The sequence below is a fragment of the Lagopus leucura genome, unplaced genomic scaffold (assembly GCF_019238085.1).
Source record: "Lagopus leucura isolate 7727_CA_CO unplaced genomic scaffold, USGS_WTPT01 Super-Scaffold_1, whole genome shotgun sequence".
Taxonomy (NCBI): domain Eukaryota; kingdom Metazoa; phylum Chordata; class Aves; order Galliformes; family Phasianidae; genus Lagopus; species Lagopus leucura.
The window spans coordinates 34629743-34648866 of record NW_024962250.1 but is presented as its reverse complement, the minus strand read 5'-3'; the positions used below and the strand labels follow the sequence as shown (position 1 = coordinate 34648866).

General features: G+C 39.1%; 1 protein-coding gene across 1 annotated transcript; it reads right to left on the bottom strand.

The window, feature by feature from the left end:
- Positions 1 to 892: 892 nt before the first annotated feature.
- LOC122178982 (inverted formin-2-like) lies at positions 893 to 14145 on the bottom strand. Its single transcript, XM_042869578.1, has 15 exons — positions 14001 to 14145; positions 13209 to 13716; positions 11552 to 11688; positions 11022 to 11083; positions 9933 to 10035; positions 9699 to 9784; positions 8578 to 8678; positions 7590 to 7660; positions 7387 to 7494; positions 6720 to 6790; positions 5071 to 5191; positions 4177 to 4341; positions 3980 to 4080; positions 2449 to 2542; positions 893 to 1015 (listed from the first exon to the last, which is right to left on the bottom strand). Exons 1-15 carry the CDS (start codon positions 14031 to 14033, stop codon positions 893 to 895), a joined length of 1884 nt encoding a protein of 627 aa, XP_042725512.1. The 5' UTR covers positions 14034 to 14145.
- Positions 14146 to 19124: the final 4979 nt, after the last annotated feature.

Sequence of the window (19124 nt, the reverse complement as noted above, 5' to 3'; positions counted from 1 at the left end):
AGCTTTACAGTAGTTATGCAAAGTAGATAAAACATTTGCCGTACAGCTTGTCAAGACAATATGGAAAACATTGTTTTGGTCAGTTTTCAATGTATTTGCACATATTTTTAAAATGCATTTCTAAAGATGAGTAGTTTTGATGGAGAAACTAAAAGAAGGCCATGTAGTTAGACAGCAGGGAGAAAGGAAAACAGTCTTCCAAGGGGTGAGCATCCAGTGCAATATTTATGTGAACTCCTCTCAAGTTTACTAATGCCAGTTTTGCAGTAGTTCACTGAAGAATAAAGAATCACAACTAAATGGTACCAAGCAGAAATCTTTAAGAAAACTGCAGGTCAACTATTGACCAAGATATAATGTTAAAATACATACCTGTTAATATTAACACTAGAAATACCTCACACCCAGCTCAACAAAAGCTTTTCTGGATTTACATCAGACTGCTGTTTTTCAGCAAGTCATACAATTAAAGTGCACACGCAACCACTTAAAGGAAGCAGAACTTCAGTCAGAAAAAAGGGAAGGTTGAGGTAACAGTGATACATAGCACAGCTTGCCTGGCTCAGTGACAGTGTGGCAGTTTGAAGTTCACGTTTGCCTACCTCATTGTGTTCCCTAAAAGCCTTCAAACAGCTGTTCAGAGCAATACCAGTATATTACCCAACTTTAAGAAAAATAGAGTAACGTGCTCACTGGGAGTTATATTTTTTGTAGCATTTCTGTCATGATTTCTTCTGATCATTCATGAGCCCTTGAAAATGGATGTTTTACTAAACTTTCTGTTTAACAATAGCATCAACAATGGCTACATCAGTCTTACTCTGATAGATCACCCACAGCTAAGCACATAATCTACTTCTAATTAATAAAAATATGACTAATAAAAACAGAATCATTTTTTTCTAAATATACTGCTCTTTCCATGCTCTGCCTTTAGCCTTTTCGTGTCTTCTACTTTGAGTTCTTTCTTCCTTTTCTCAGACTTTGCAGCTTGCTCCTTCCTTTCTTGGTTTTCCTGCGTTGAGATAGAATGACAAGAAAATTAAATATGAAGGGTTACAAGAGGAAAAGCCAGTTAGTATACTCTGTTTGCAATTAACAACTATTCTAAATATGCCCTATATACACTTACAATGACATTGCTCAGCTGCTGGGGTTTGAGGGTAATTAACACAACCGAGCTTCTTGGTCAATGCTTTCTCCAGTTTATGTTATCAGCAAATGAGTTCATAGCTTTAACTGCAACAATTCAAACACAGACTGAAATACATTCTTCTTAATGAATCTTTTTGCCTACAAGACTCAACATTTGTTCAGTTTAATTACATTCTAGATATTTATCCCACAGCAACCTTGGTTTTATATTGTTTGTACTCAGAGACTTCTACCAGAAATTCCAACCGTGTTAAACAGTAATTCAGTTTTACTTCAGGCATCCTTTAAATTTGCCCACTATATTTATGTGGTGGTGTTCAGCAGCAGAGTCCAAACCATATGGCTGGTACTGAGAGGCATCCAACCGTCAGGATGGTATAAATCTTTGGGCCTGTTGCAGACAGGTTGTATTCTGGTTTCCATAGAACTTCTGGATCCAGGACGATAAAATTAATGTAGGAAAAGAAAGATGTTGAATGATTACTTCTAGTACAGAAAGACCTTTACTCAATGGAGAAGTATTTCTGGGTTTTGACAGACAGCATAATCATAGGGGAGAATAGTTCTGATCAGCTACACTAAGTACAATGGGACATCAAGATGAGAAAAAGCCATTTACTTAAATGCTTGTGGAATCCTTGTTCCAGAACTACAATCATCATCAGAACGCTGCCTTCACCACCTGGGAGCTCACCTGCTTTTAATTGCAACCAGTCCATAGCTAATCTACATGTAGGTATCTCAGTAGTTGTTGGGTTGTTGTCGTAGAGACTTGTACTGCTTTATCATATCACAAAATTTACTAATGTCCTGGAAGATGATGATGGGTGCAAATAAGATTCTCAGTGAGACACATCTGGTCTCCTTTGCAGGGAGCTTAGCAGCAGAAAAGACTTTTTCTCATAGTACTGATAGATACAGTTAATAGCTGCAGATCACCTGCCACTATTTCTATGAGCCAGACAAAAGTCCCAGGAAATGTGCATAATTTCCTCAGATCTTTTACAGAAGGTAAAAGCTGGGATCATTTCTTCCACAAAACTATTAGACCAGTTAGTCTAAAAGTGTTCCAGTTGGGAACACTGCAGGTTCAAGGTTATGGGGACCTCTTCTGGATGCCAAAAAAAAAAAAAAAAAAAACAAAAAAAACAAAAACCAACAAACAGTGCTTTCTTGGCAAAGAAATAAAAAGACATTTGTCCTGAGAAGAAAGTGCTTCCAAAAGAAAGATGCAGTTGGTGAACTTTTAGGGTGAGGGTAAAAGCCTTTCATCTTTGTATGCCTCCTACGTGCCTGCCTGATAAATTCCTGCTGTGCCTTAGCATAATGTCTTAGAGATCTTATGGTGGCTGAGAGACTTGGAGATCTACAGGCCCTGGGAGAATGCCTACATGTAACACACCACAAGAAATAAAGGAGATCAGTTCAGGGTAGATACGTTGTCTAGCTATTTGAGCAGCACACACTGTACCAAATAGAAACCAAAACACTTCAGGAAAAAAAATATGGATTGAGCAAGCCTAAACTGAATTGTACAGAGAAATTAAAAACAAAGCCATAGAGATCTGACACAAATATGCTGTTAGCAGCGTTACTTCAACACAAGAAAGTCCACTTAGGCAGAGGAATGAATGTTCACAATCCTTTCTCCATCTCCTGGATTACTGAAGACAGCTGTATGGATGATATTAAATAAAAAGGGTTTCCCTTTGGATTTACACTATGAGATGTCAGATACATATCTGATCTCTGAATTTGAAGATGCTACATTGACAACTCTATATCCTCACACTATCTAAAGCACATCCTGTTCCAACACCCTACTGAGGAGCAGCTGTTTCAGCTTGGTTATCTGGGAGCACTCGGAACCTATCCTCATGCAGAGCTGTTGGTGTAATCTTTGTAATGATCTGGGTACTTCTTAGAGCAGATTTGGTTTAACTTTTCTTCTCCTTTTCCTGAAATTGAATGGCTTCTTTGTAGGGAGCTTCCCTCTTTGAACAGCTGCAAGAGCTAAGAGAAATCAAATGTTTCTCCCAGCCCTCCATAATCAAACTGTTTCGTTCTCCCCATAATTTTACAACTCAGTTCTCAGTGTAGCTTCAATTCTGAGTTTTATCTTTGAGCAGAATGAAAATAGTCTCCCTGTCTCCTTCTTCCTGCCATCTGCTCCTTTTATGTTTTGAGAAGTAGGGAACATTCAGCCCTGTGTGAAGACCTGCTCCTTTCCATTGTGTCAGTTGTGGTGTTTGAAACACTTTTTTTCCCCCTCTTTAAGTAGATGGAGATCAAGTAGTTTCATATTATCAATTTCCTATGTGTTACTCTGTTCGTTATCTGATGGATAACAAAGAGCCCTCAGGGAATGAAGAAGCACTTTGTTTGAAAATAATAATAACAAAAAATTTCCAGACTGCCTGGGGCACTATCACTTTGCTTCTGAGCCTGGTGGTGGCATTGCTTGTAAAACTGAAGCCCAGTGTCTCATAGAGGAGCAGGTTGTAGAAACATGAAGATAATCTTCTCCATCCTTTGCCTTCAGACACTACTTAGAAGCTCTCTCACTTTCACCAGAAGCTCTGATTTGCCCTGAAGGACCTCTCACTCTCTCTTGCCCTGCCTTTGCCCAGAACAGATATTTCTCTATTTTGGCAATACTTGTTGAAGGCAATTCCATCCTTGGGCTCTGCTGGAGTCAGTAAAGCACGTATATGAAGCCACTGTCATCTGGCATTAAGAAATCCTTAGACAAAATGCATTAATTCAGATACTGCATAATCAGTATGTTATGCAAACCTTTATGGTGAATTTGCTGTTTTCTTACCTCTTAATGCAAGGAACGAGACCCTGTAAGCCAATGGAGTGCCAAATGTAATCTCTTAGGGAAAACAGCGTTGTAGTGGACATAAAGCTTGTAGGTTTGAACTAATGCAGTAAAATGCCAACATGTAAACATATTATCCAGTTAGACTTTGCCTAAGAAAAGTTATCCATTTCTAAACAGTCACAAATGCAAACCACCTGCAAGGCCTTGAGGAAGAGCTCCCTGAAGGTTTTCATTGTGTTAAATACATCTTCCAAGGACATTTTTTTTCGGTCTTCACAAAGATAGTCAGCTAGTTCTTCTTTCTTCTTTTCAATGTTGGCCAACTCCTCCTGCAGGTCCTTTGAAGCACTGACACTGCTCTGAGACACAGTTTGCAACAAATTTATGCACATTAAGTGATACATTTTGAGCTGCCCAGAATTGTAGAATCATTGGAAAAGACCATCTAGTCCAACCCAGTTAAGAGCAGGTTTGATAAACCTGACAATTAAGATTCAGTGACAGCATGCTACGTTTTCTTAACTGAACCACATGCATTTCCCCCAGTTCCATTTGGACCGGGGCAGCTCATTGTATGCTGCCACTTTTATCATGTAACCAGGCAAAAATTTGGCACAAACTGGGATGACTTATCTAGGGATACACAGAACCAGAATTTACCCCTTTTAGTTTTAGTTACATAGGCCTGTTTTGAGAAGTTTTAAAGCTAGGATGTCTGGAAATAAACACATAAAAACATACTGTAAATCTGTTCACTCCTTTTTTTTTCCCCTAAGAGCATTGAGACAGAACATGTTACTGTCCCATATATATTTATAGCTGGATCACAAGTTTCATTTTTAGCGTCTTCCTTTCTTTTGCCCACACACATAGCTGACTGCCCCTCAGCTGTTTCCTTATCACAGTGTCACTTTGCAGAATTGGAGAATAAACAGGACTCTTCCTCCACCCCAGTGCAGAGGGAGGTTGTTAGGACCCCTGCCCACAGACCCCTGTGTCCATCACAAGCTGAATTTTGGAGCCTTTGAGAAGAGATTTAAAGTGATTGGGAAGCAGGATGCAAAGAACCTCGTGCCCCCTTTACCTACTTGAACAAGTTTTGTGTGCTGTATTTTTAAATCCTCTGTTGACAAAAATAAACGCTTCTCTATTTCCAGCAGTTTCTTCAGATTGTCACCTGCTTCAGCCCGCATAGCGTCAAAGTGGAACCTGAAAGGCTCACAAAAGGCACAATGAAAATAAAGGGGTGAGTCTTTAGGTTTTTTTTTTTTTCATTTAAAAACAATTATAAAAACAGCTCTGCAAAAGAATGCAGGATTAGTTGTCTAGCAAACCCTGCTTATGCAGGTAATTTTCCTCTATGTAAGCCCTTTTCTCTGCTGCTCAAACCCTCATCTGAGAAAACAGTGCTTCTGCCCTCACCATTTCCTGGGACAGCACAGGGAAGAACCTCTCTGTTCAAAAGCCTCCAAAATTTTCAGTCTATTTTTATTCATAGGCAACACACACTCAACTCTCGTGCCAGTACTGTCAACAATTAAATGGTTCTTTTCCTTGCTGTTTTTCTCCATCGTCTATTTATAGTCTGAAGGGTTATCTCAAAGTTCATTTACCTCACATGGAGGACCAAACATATTGCAGTGCAAACATGTTTTATACCTCAAATATCCACATTTACCAAAAGAAAATCACTGATTCATCAAAACCTGATGTTGTCTAACAAGGTGCATCCAGATATGAACAGCAATAGAAGAGCCCTATGCAGGATTTGCACTGTAAGCACCTCTCCCAGGGCTGACTAATAAAACAATTTTATAAGCTTGGGGGTTTGGCTAAATTTAAGAGCAATTACTTTACAAAAAAAGACCACATTTATTGCATCAGCAAGGTTTAGATTCAGATAACAAAAATACCTCTATTATTGCACATAGAAAAAAGAAATTTGTGCTTCAGAACAACATCCAACATAAATTCTGCACAGATAACAAGGAAAAGCCCTGACACTTCGTATATTAGTGCTTCCTGCATAATCAAATCAAAATACTTCTACCTTATTATTTAGCAGCTACTTAACAATGTCAATTTACCCCAGATTTACAAGTTACACTTGCTTCTAGTTACAAAGAAGATTAAAACACTTTGAGGTTCCTATGAATTCATAACAAGATTAGAACTGTTAATCCTGCTGCTATACATCTGCATTTTGATTAGTGCAATTCAGCATGTCCCTCACGTGATTCTTCTGAGCTAAACAAATTCAGCTGGCTTTAGGCTCACCAAAACCAGACTTTTTTTCTTTTCACCCACTTGTACTGTAGAGAAGTGCTGATATTTAACTCAGGTCCCTGCTTGCTAGTAAACTGCCCCATTCTGTTTTCACTCCAGCTTTGCACACATAGTCCTTATGGCCCGGCATAAGAGTATGATGGAGCAACTTCAGGAAATATTTATTTTACAATATATAGAAGAATACGATCCTTGAAATCAAGTTCACTATTTACTTAGTTTCATTTCTAAGGCAGTAGTGGAGCATCTAAAAGAAGAATCACACAGAGCAACACATGAAAAGTTGTAACCAGGTTGATTTACAAATCTCAGAACTGTTTGATTTTAGAAGGGAAACGCTCTCACACACCAGAGAAATCCTGTGACCTTATTACACCACCATAAAATGACTCAGCTTGTTGTTAGCTTAAAAGAGGCAATTCATACACGACAAAAACAAATAATGTCCTACCCTGCTGCCTTGGAAACAAAGTCAAGATCTCTGGGAAGCTGCAGCAGGTCATTGTGGTTTTTTTCAACCTCCTAAAATTGAAGTAAAAAATCATTACCTTTCACTGTTTGTCAAAGGGCAGGAAAGTCTTTCAAGCTGGACAATATCTGGATTGAAAAATGAATGCTTCAGTTTTTGTCCTTATAAGTGCTGGGGTAAGTTTAGCCTTGTTCATTTCTTTCTGTCACAGTTGGCAGCCGTAGGGAGGAAAGAAGAAGGAAAAAAAGGCTCTTAACTGCTCAGGCTTACATCCCATGTGCTGCCACAGCACGCAAGCTGACCTGAGATTTTGTCTTCATAACACTAAAATTAACCTCATCTGACAGATGCATTTGGAAGGCACGTCCCCATGAGAGAGCAGTTGCAGAAGAAAAAGAAAACACAAAGCAGTCATGTTAAGCAAACCTGAGGAAGAAAGCTAACACTAGGTTTTCTACGCATTGCTGCTAATCGGTTTCATCTTTATTTTTGCCCAGGGAGCGGTGGCAAAGCACTCGTTGTATTTCAGATACAGAGGCTCACTCTTCTGATGTCTGTGGTGGGTACTGCTGAAATTACAGCCCCTTAGCTTCTGGGGAATTAATAGTAGAGAATAACAAACAGAAATTATTTCACAGTTTTGTTCTACCTCCAAAATGTGGTGAAGCAGAGTAATGTGGCTTTGGTTTGCTTTTGTGTCTGTTAGTTTGAGCAAGGCGCTGATTTTAAAACCTCCAGCATCTCCAGTGTGATGCCCCTGGAAGATACAGAAAAAAAGTTCCTTGTGTTTGTATCTTAGGCTATATTTGGAAATAGAGAAATTAATTAAAGAAAAAATATCAGCCTACTTACATAGTTGAGAAAGTTTCCAACTTTAAGAATCAACTGACAGAAAACCGGCAGTCGACGACTGGTAAGAAGTGCTGAGGAATAAAAAAGCATTCTCAGTAAATTAAATGGAGCTGTCTGAAGCAGGGCTTTCCTTACATTTGACAGTGAGTTAACAAAATTATCATCCAAGATTGTGTAAATCCTCCTTTATGAATTTGGAAATCAACCAGTACAGAAATAATTCAACTTAATGAAAGTAGAATGAATGAAGTTTCTGTTTTAGTCTCTTTTCTACAAGTATACGGAAAACCAGTTTTTCCCATCAAGTATGGATGTGTCGTCACTGCAGCTGCTTATAAGGGAGACCCACTAAATGAGGCAGTGCTTAAATTGGCAAAAGTTGATAGCCTGCATTTTCAGTACATTTATTCTAGGTTAAGAAAAGCATAGCGGTTTTTTTCTTTGCCTCAATGCCATCCTTTAAGGCATAACTGGTGTTAAAACAAAAACCAAGGCTAATTTTGTGTGAAGGGAGTTTCTGAAATGCTGGTCAACAGGGACATTTGTTTTGGAAGCCAGTACAGACTGTGATGTGTCAACCAGCATGCAACCAGCATGGATGGAAGGAAAACTGGAACCGATTTGTTGTTAGGGACAAAAATCATTGCTGTGGACAAAAATTCAACCTCTACTCAAACAACATCTGGCACTGACACGTAGGAAATTTCCTTCTTCTGTGCAGGGGTCACTGATGGAGAGAGGCAGTGTGTTTTATTTATGTTGACAGAAGCTCCACTTAAAGCACAGCAGCACAAATTGCCATTCTACTGAGTGAACTCTAAGGGGAAGAATCTGTTGTTTTGATTGTTAACTACATTTTCTGCAATTAAAAAGTTAATTTTTATCAGATCATAGCTTATAAAATCACTGATGCCATTTCTAATAGCATCAATATTAGAAGCTTCCCGTGACTGAGCAGTGGCCATAGACACATCTGTGATACACTTACTTTCACAAGCTGTCCTGATGGCTTGTGCTTTTGGCCACAGACACTGCAGAAGAATTTGTGTTTCCTCACAAATCAGCATACATTCAATTCGCAACTGGTAGCTAAAAGAAATCAGCAGGGGAAAAAAAAAAAAAAACAAAAAACAACTATGCACCTAATTAATCAAATTCAGCAGAGAATAACCCATTTTAGGCAAAGTGCAGTACCATCATTGTTATGTTCACTTTAATGTTCTGACACAACATGCTTCTCACTGAACTGCATTATAAATAAACCAAACACTGAGGCATTTCCAAAGATGCCTCTTTCAGAAAGCAATGTTATGCTGAAATCTGGCAGTCGTTTCCTTGCATAACAAGGCAATAAGTTTTGATGATTCCTGGGCAGTGCTAGCTAGGATTTTTGTTCTTCCTTTTTAATTCCAAAATAGAAATTCTGATTCTATTTCAGTGATGCCCTTTAATGATATTTATGCCTAGCCATGGATTAATGTTGTGGAAGACCCATAAAAACATTCTCTAAAGTAATTTTAAAGCTAGCTGTAACTTTGAGAAAAATAAATGCCACCTTTTAACCACTGCATTTTCAAAAAAGGCATCTCAGGCTATGGGACAGGCAGCTCATATTTATGGAGGCCATTCCTATGATTTACAACAAATTACACTGTTTTTAAGAGCAGCACAAAGATATGTATGCATCTCATCTGACTTCATAAAAGTCAGGAAATTCCTGGAAGGTGGTCAAAGCACAAGCAGTGCTGTGATTCACCCTTTGGTTTGTGGGATCCCTTTGGTGTACCAGTCTCTGGAACAGAGATGGAGTGACTAAGATCCTGGTGGCTGGGTTCCGTCTGCAGCTTTGTGTCATGCAGACGGTGCAGCACAACAGTCAGAAGTTTTCTCAGTAGCTTATTAATACCCAGGTTAATTTAACACTAGTTTGCCAACTATGTGTGTTTGACCTTTGGGAAAGAAAGGTTTCTACAGCTAGCTGTTCAATTTGCAGTCAGATTATTTACCTTGAGCACTGACTGTTAGAAACATCCCTCTAGTACAGGAAATGGAGGTGTTCATTCTTACAAGTCAAACTCAAGGATTAAAAACAAAGGCAATTTTGCTTACCTAGGAACCTCCAAGAGATGGAGATAAAACTGGTCTGCATTTGTTAGTTCTGACCTTTCTTCTTTGCAAGATTTCAGTTTGTTTATCTAGCAACAACAGAAACAGCAAAATACCCATAGAGTTATTTCTGGTGCCCAGTGCAGGATCCAGTCACAGTTTCTTGCTCTACCAGTGAAAATATTTCAAGCCAAGCAAGCACAACCAGCTCTGATACGGTAGCAGGCTTCGTAATACCTCATGGCTTTCAGGCAGCAGTTTAAGTAGCTGTTTCAGTATCCCAGCATCAAACCTGGATCTGTCCCCTTTCTGAATCATGTTAGCAATCTCTTCATTGGAGCTGTGAGAAAGAGAGATGCTGTGAGCAGAAGAGACATTGAAGCCTGAAGGAAATTTTCTAACCATTTAGACGTGCTTTCTGAACTTTGTTCCTCTCCACGCAGCAAACCCAGAGGGCTCTCCTCTTACTGCGTCCAACATCACTGAGGAGAGATTTACGCTTGAATCCTTCACCACTTCCAGCAAAGCTCAGGCTAAAAACTGATAGCTCTCCTCCTGCTGACAGATAGTTAAGAGTATCTCAGAGAGCCTTACTCCAAATCTTTGCCTGTAACTTTGGCAGTCCACATGTCTTTGAAATGAGTCCAGACTGCTCTACTTTGGGCTCAGATCTGGCTGTAGGGCAGTTCCATCCGTCATGATAGGGCTCAGCTTGCTGAACCACAGCCACTAACTGCCCTGAGGAGAGCTTCACAACTACCCAGGGAATCGTGCAGAAAGAAGAAATAGCAACTGGGTTAGGTTATTCACAGTTCTTCCCCACTGAGAAGAAGAATTTGTAATGGAAAAAGAATGTGAAAAAATCCTTCAGACAAACTGTGGTTTATTCTCAACATAAAGGCTGAATTTCTTTTCAAAGGCCTTCTAATATGGGCTGTTGCACAAAAAGGCAGGCATCCATGGACTTCATCCTGCAGTATTTCAGAGCATCTGAAAATAATTCTATTTTACTAGGAACTAACACAGATTCCTTTCTTCTGCTTCTTTTCATTCCAGCATGAAGACTGTCACTTACCAGATTTCCATTGATTAATTATAGAAACTCTTTTCTATTAATAGAAAAACCGAACAAAAATTGTGAATGATTTTTGGACCTGAACTTCTCAAGATGTCTCTTTCCAAGTTACTTAATTTTTAATGTTCAGTCAGGAATCTTGACTCCTTGCTAAGAAAAGATAGTGGTTATAAAATGTTCCTGCTACATTTCATTTAATGTCTGAAACATACGTACGTACATCAAACAAATAGGCTTATCTCCAACCTTACCACTTAAATTGCTTCAGAAATATACTCAGAAGGAGACTTTTCTTTGGACTAATGAATGTGACCTGCCAAAGAAAAAAAAAAGAAAAATGCAGCCACCTTCCTTAATTTTAACAGAAATTTTAGAGCTTCTCTTGTTTGTCGGGCCAGATTCACTCTTCTCTAGCAATAACATTATCATCACTCTTAATTGAACAATTTACAAAGCTAACAGTTTACAAAAGTACATGTAATAACATTTGAGAAAGGCAGAGGCATAGAGAAGGGAACAGATTTGTCTAGAATAATGCATTTTTTTAAGAATTGGCACTCTAATTCCCAAGTTCTTCCATTCTAAAGTACTGTACTGTACTCAGAGTTACTGCAACAAATACACTTCTGGACCTCTCCTGTTTCTGTTTCAAGGCAGCTGTAGGCAAAGCATACCAGAATATCTCAGCTTTTCTACTTTGTTATAGAAGATTGCCAACAGTAAAGAGTGAATAAGCTTTTCACATTTGCCAAGCTGTACAAAAAGTGAGCAGTCCAAGTACCTGTTTTGTCTTCTTTGCTGGTCTCGTCTCCTTTGGTTTTGTTGGTGAGGCACAGAAAAGTAGCTCCAGGCTTGCATAGTCAGGCTCTACAAGCTCCTTGCTGCCATTTGGTACCACAGCCCACATGGAGCAGCTTTCTAGAAGAGATCAACACTTCAAGATGGATTAACAGAGAGAGGAGCGCTTTCAGGGCACCATGATAAGTAGAAATAAAACAGAAGGTAAACAAAGCGTGACCGTGGAGGTATTTAAGAGATGAGTGGACGTAGCACTAAGGAACGTAGTTCTGTGTTGGGACTTTGGAGGTCATTTTAATGGATGGATTTGGTGATCTTGAAGCTCTTTTCTAACCTAAATGATTCAGTGACACTCATTAGCCCTGGTCTACTGTTAATTATTGAAGATTTGCATACACCAAAGACAGCCTCCCAAATGTTTGAAGGATAATTAAATCTGGAAGACTATCTCCACATGTGATTCACTAAAATGAAGGCAGCAGATCAACTCAATTGTTCTTTTTACTACTACTACTACTACTGATGGACTACCCAATGCAGAATTGTGAGAGCCACACAGGGGATGTTGCATTAGTTAAATAAACTTAAGTATCTCTGGACAGAAAATAAAAACTCCAAAACCCTGGGTTATTATAGGATCACTAGAAGCCACCTGAATAACACAGCACTTCAAAGTATGAACTTACCTACAACACTGGAATCTTTAACAAAGGATCTCACCTCCTTTTTCTTCAGGAGAGATTGCAATAGTATAACTGAAGATGTTAGATTTGAGGCTGAATTTGGATCATGACCTAGAGAAGACGACTTGAGCCCAAACTGTTTTTAGCATGTGTATTTATATGTTTTATCATAACAGCAAGTTCTTAGCTCTCTGATTTCCCCCTTTCTTTGTGACAATGGAGAACTCTTACAAGATGTATCATGAGTTCTAAAAGCTGCAGCAAAGTGGAAACTTTCAGCATTCTCTTTGCTGAAAGTGGAACAGGCCATGCAAAGCCCTTTGTCAGATCACGTTAACCACAAACCTTAGTGTTATTTTTCATGGAAAAAAAAAAAGGAATTAAAAAAACCACATAGCAGTGGTCAGAACAAAATGAAGTTGGAAGCTATATCCTGCCCTGAGCCTATGTGTTCCTCAGCCCTATTGACAAGGGTTTTCCTGGATGATGCATCTTTCAGCTGTGCAAGGGAAAAACAAAGCAAAAAAGTAGTAAAAGCTTCAGCTGAAACAGCAGTCAGGGATGGCATGCCAGGAGTTCATTAGAAAAAAAGCTCAAAGAATCTCAGGGCATTGCTTTTCCACACATCTTTCCGCTCAGTGCAATTCAGTGTGTTTTGAAAACCGTAATTAAACTTCACAGCATCACCTAACAACATTGTGGAAATTAAGAAAAAGAGAAGAAGACATTTTAGTGGCCAACAGAGCCTCAATTCAGTGCTTTGCCCAAACTATTATTTCGTTCACTTTGTCCAAATTTAGTGAAGAATTTGGCTTTCCCTATCTGTGATTACTAGCTTTTTTTTTTTCCTGTAGGACAGAGGTTGAGCAATAGGAGCACTTGTATGACCTGAGGTGCTGAGCCAAAGCCTAGCTCCCAACATTAGCATCAGCCTGGTTGTTACAAATGGGCACGTACGTCTCACCACGTCAGAGGGGAGCTTCTGCCAGTGAAACACCTTCATCCTTAGCTTCGGTGTCTTCTTAGGGCAGGGCTGCTCGCTGTATCCACAAGTGAAATGGCTGCACTCAGGATTACTGCACAGCTGGGGAGGTGGGAGTGATGGTGCATTTATGCCAGGCATGAGAAGGGGTGGGGGAGGAATCTTACACCTAGGAGGATGGAATGGAGGTGGTGGAAGCAATGGTAGCAGAGCTGGCATAGCAGGCTGCCCTTGGGAAGGTGAGGAGACACCTTGCTGGGGTGGTGACGTGTTCCCTGGACATTGCTGAGGCTTCTTGGAAAGGCTGATTTTTGGAAAAAGAGTCAAATCTATACTAGGATTCTCCACTTCCAAGTCCACGTCAACCTGAATGCATTTGTTCACCTTCTCAACAGATCTTCTGGGTAGTGATTTGCGGTGATTCAGGCACTGTGTGCTTGTTAGCAGGTTCTTCATGCTGTCCCTTGGTTCCATATTGCTGCCCTACGAGACAAGGAGGAAATGCATAAACTAACAAGGTTCCCCACAGCTGTTGGTTACTGCAGCACCTACAGAAAGACAGAGAATTAGCAGTCAACTTCCTATCAAGACAGATAGTATTTTTTTTAATCCACCAGTAGCATTTCACAGTTGTTTCAGCTCTGTGAGTCACTAGCAAGACAGTACTTCTAAGATAAGGCTCATTTGGGTCTTTTGATCCTTCTACTTTCTTGTTCTGACATAGAAAGTTAGGAAGAGCAAGTGCCATGAGCACTATGAATCCCTACCTGGTTGCTTTTTTGGCCCTGTTGCTCAGCCATTCAGTGGAGTTCCTCTTTTGAAGAGGGAAATGAATTCTTCCTGCAGGTGCTGTGCTGTACGCAGGGGACTTCTCAGGCAGCAGGGACAGAGTCACTTATTCCTAAGAGACCATGTTACCACAACTTAGAATGACTGCAGAAGGGTGGGGATTTTGAGAGAAACATTAGCCTAATAAATTAAACAAGCTGCAGCTGAGGAGAACTCAGCTGAACTGCTTAGAGAGTTGTGATCCCCTAGGGAAAGGACTGGGAAGAATAAAAATAAATAATATTGTCTTATTTTACACTTTAACCACATTTTAAGCTAGGGCAACTTTTATTTTTGCCCTGAAATTGTAGAGTTTTTCTCAAAGCTTCTTGTACAGTACTACACAGAAGTCTCTTTACTTGCATGTCTGGTTTTAGACATGGAACTGGACCTGCTAAGGTTAGCAGGGCTACTTGCTGGTTTGTAGTCATATTTTCTTGACTGAATTATTCTTTCTTTAGCAAACAGTTATATATTTTATGCCTAAATAACTTCCTAGGATACTTCCACTTAAGTAACTGAAGTTGCCTTGTGATTTCTCTCTTAATTTCCATAATAAAGGCTAATCAACACTGGTAGAAACACCCCATGTTGATAAGGGAGTAACGAGCAAACCATCAGCATTCCACAAGCGGCACAATTAGAGGCTATATGTAGAAGGAAGCCAAGTCCTCTGTTACCCCAGTCCTTGCACAAGTCTTTAACAAAACAAATTTGAACAGTATAAGCAGTTCTGATGGAGTCAGCTGGATAAACGCTTTCACTTTTACACTCAGCACAGGATCAGTTGGGAAAATACCATGTTTATACTCCCAAAGGACTAGATTAACGATTACGAATGACCATTTTCTTCCTGGCCCAGCAATTCTAAGTAATGACTTTTATGGACAAAATTATCTTAAGGGAGCTGCATTAAAGCCTACAATTGAGGCTTCTCTATTCTAGAGTGCTCCTCTAAAGCATCTCCTGTGATTGAAATAGTTTGTCTTGAAAGCCTAGCAATTTGTATTGATGATAGCATCCAGCCCTAATGACAGCCTCGGTAAAACTGTGAACCAGTGAATCCAATGCATAAGGAAGATACAAATCTTTCGCTTTAAATTTTAATCATAATTTGGTGATAAACAATTTACACTAAGAAACGTTAAATATTAAATCAACTGGAAAATAACTATTGATTTACACATGAAATGGAAGGTAGATGTAATAGCTAAGCCAAAGAGATATAATAGAAAATGAGAAATAACTGTATTTTCTGTTTACTTGAATTAATTTTAGTTGCCATCTATAAATATATATATTTTTTAGCACAAATAAGCACTAACACTTTCCCAAAGGTAAAGCAGGATTACTTTTAATTTATGTACATGACTTAATATATCCCCCTCAAGGCCTCACTATTTTTCTGCTGAACTTGTGCAGATGTTTGTTATTACATTAACAAACCTCGTCCCAGGGGGACAAGGGAGAGATTTGGTGCTACGAAAGAACCAATGAGGAGCTACTCATTTTCTGCCAAAAATATTAGGAGCAAAATGACAGAAAATCTGATTGGAAATAATATAGTTAAAATTTTGCTGCCTATTTATATTAATTAAGCCATTAGAAGAATCAATAAAGCACCACTAATTAGGAAGGTTTTTCTTCCTTCTAATAGACCCTTCCTCTAAATCATGATAGGCATTGTGTAAAGGAAACCTTTGTTTTGCAAAATAAAAATATTACACAAGAAACAACAAATATGCTTTGAATGATGAACAGGTTTATAATAATGTAATAAAAGATTACACTTCTGAGACTAGAGAAATTCCGACTTTTGAAAGATTAGAGCTTCAGTATAGCTTCAAAGCAGTAATAACTTACATTGCTGATACTGTTCAAATGAGCTCATGAGTATGAAGGAATTTTACCATCTCATGTAAATATATGCACACGTGTCAATGCAACCAAGTAAGGACTGGCTTGCTCCTGAAAGCTATGAAAGCAAGGTAATTGCTTGAGACCATTTAGGCAAGGCAGGGAATGGAGACCAATTAAATTCACCATTCTAATTCTGATGATACAGTTGAAATCAATTAATTTACAATTAACTTTGAAGTTGTTTTCAGTACTTTGTTTGAGGACTACTACAACATAGACTCTCTTTTCTACTTGCTTGCTAGTGCACTGAAAATGTGCATGCTTCTTGTTTAGCTCAGAAAGATGAGTTGTGTTTTGATAGGCTAGGATATAAGCTTTTAAGTTTGATCTAAAAATCTGCTTAACCTCTATGTCTTGGGCCACATGAGTGCTCTCATTTTCTTTTTCCTTTTTCAGCATTACTGATGAGCTGATATGGGGCTATGTTATCAGGTAAGAGCTAGTTTTCTTTCTAGCTAAAAGTTCTTCTATTAGTCATTATTATGCTAGAAGTAGAGATTCCAAGAAGCACTTCACAAAACCTGGTATTTGCCCTTGTAAGTCATTCCCAATTAGAATATAATTTGAAGTTGATTAAAAACACTATGTCTACAAACTTTCAAGGTAACAATCAAAAGAATATGCAATGAGTCAATTTGTGTAGCTTCAGATATTTTAGACGTGCTGTTTGCTGAATAGCTAAAAGTGAGCTATAACCATGGATAGCATTAATCAGTCATGCAAAACTGAGGTCCTTCACTAGTACAGAGCTGTTGCTCAGTGCCTCCTGATAGGCTACACTTGCTGTGGTTTGGATTTGTGTTCTTGATTGCAGTAAGAGACTTATGTCATATCCCCTATTGTTGACTATTTAACAGATGTGATTTAACCTTGATATTTAAGATTACTACAATGATAAAGAAGTTAAAGAAATTAGAGATCTATATTTTTTCTTGCTCAGACAATGTTTATTGAGTATCGTGTTGTCACAAGGCTTCCTTTCATCTACATTCCTGCTGTTTACAAGGGTTTGCTCCAATCTGATTTCAGGTCTTACAGTTATATTGTTCCTTTCAAATTTGTTATAATGACAAATGTCTTTTGATGTAACTGATTTTGTGCATTATTAAAATTATCTCTTCTGTTATATTGTTAATCAACAGTTGTCAAATTGTTACCTACTGCTCCTGTTTCACAAATGGGAAAACTGTGGCATAGAGAAATGATTTGCCTGCAACCATGGCTGCCAAGTCTATGCATTTGATGCTTCTAGGCTCAAGCCTAGTGATGGAGTTAACAAAAACTTCTTTATGGGAACTGGCTGCACTTCTTAGCAGCTGGCAGAACGATAGGAACCTTGGGATCTGCTGTAGGTGGAGTCTGGGCTAGCAGCAGCTGTGGATGGCTAACACTGAGTGAAACTGTGCTAAGACCTCTGAGCTGGTCATTGTGTGCTGGGACAGAGAGGCATTTCAACCAACAAGCCATGCAATAAGGTGTGAAGATAGGAGATGTATTGTAGGACTAACTGAGGACTTGGTGGTAAGTAGGGATGAACTTTTCAAAATGAAAGGAAATTTCATGAGTTACTTTAGTAGGGGCTTATACACGAGAAGGGATTGCTGGCAGGATATAATAGCTTTAGTCTTTAGATGTTTGCTAGATTTGGGATACGTCATGGTTTGGAAAAGATTACTATATTAGCTGCCATTTGATCTAGGTGAAGTTATGCAGACTTGGGCAGGTAGATGTGTCGTGTGGAGCTCAGGATATCTTTTCTATCCTCCAGACCTCTGGAAGAAAATAGAGCAGCTGAAATTACCTGGAGGCAAAAAAAAGTCCCTCAGTTCTTTTCTTCCTAGGATCTTTCCTACTGAGGTGATATTTTAGAGAAACGAAGCATGTATAGCTGAGATCCAGGATGGGTTTGTGGACTGCCAATGCAATGAATATACTGTTATTTTAGGGGCATATATTTTTTGAGCATTATCATACTGTTGTTTCACCAGAGAGACTCAAAGTATAAACCTGAAAGAGTTTCTAGAATCCTATGACTCACCTTTTTTTTAATTCAGAACTACTCATTTCAGTTTCTTGCTGAAGAAAATTACGAATATCTGTTGGGAAGTACATTGGACATCATTTGTCCAAGCTCTCATTCAGAGAAGGACTGTCACCCCCGCCACTAGAAATCAGCTCAGCTCTTGTTTTGTCTGACTGAGCCGTGAAAGCCTTGAAGAATGGAGATTATGGGATGTGGCAGTCTATATAGGAAAGGTCTGTTGGCCACAAAGGATAGCTCTTGAATATTGGGTGCTATATTGGGTTTTATTTTGATTACAAAATAGACTTCTGGATTTCAAAGGATTACAGCAGCATATGCAGATTTTTCTCCCTTTTGCCTGTGCAACCTCTTTTTTTTCTTTCTACTCTCTATCTATTCTGCTGGATTTGGTAATTGCTTGTCACCAAATCATGGCTAAACTCATTGCAGATTATGAAGCTGCTTAAGTGCTAAACAAGCACATCAGGTTCTGCATGCTGAGAGCTAGGCAACTGTATGTGATGTAGCTGTCAAAAGCAAAGTGTGTTGATGCTAGAAGAAATCCTGCTTTGACAGTCTGGGAGTCTATCAAAACTGACTTGATAGGAGCTGACTGTTACAAGTAATTTTGCCGACTTTGAGTAACGTAGGCTGAGTCTGCTTGAAGTCTCCATTAGAGAAGAGCAGATCCCCTGTTAATTCCTGCTGCCACCTGGCTCTGTGTGAATTGTCACACTGAGTTCTTGCAGAATTGTACATCCCGCAGCAAAGAGTCTCTAATATGAATTAAGAGCTAGATCAGCATAGATGAAAGAGTGAGTTAAACTTAGTGCTGAAAACGCTGATGAACTTGCAGTGATCTGTGGAGAATCTGGTATGATATGTGCTCTACACTACATAGGTGGAACTCTTTCTCTTTACAACAGACTCACACTGCCTTTGCAAATCCTGCTGTCCCTACACAGAATAACCACTAATAAGAGACTCAGCAAGGTCCTGTCACTATTGCTGCCTAATTTTAAATACTCTGTAGTCAAGTTTCTGAATGTGGCAAAGCTGTTTCTCATAACCTGTCTACAGTGTGATTGTGGGGTGACTGAACAAAATGGTGGTTTATGAT

Coding starts and splice junctions, on each gene's coding strand:
- LOC122178982 (XM_042869578.1), bottom strand. CDS start 14,033: ATGGCTGAGCAACAGGGCCAAAAAAGCAACCAG. Junction 13,717..14,000: donor AGGGCCAAAAAAGCAACCAG/GTAGGGATTCAT, acceptor CTTGTCTCGTAG/GGCAGCAATATGGAACCAAG. Junction 4,081..4,176: donor TCTTCCTCAAGGCCTTGCAG/GTGGTTTGCATT, acceptor TTACTGCATTAG/TTCAAACCTACAAGCTTTAT.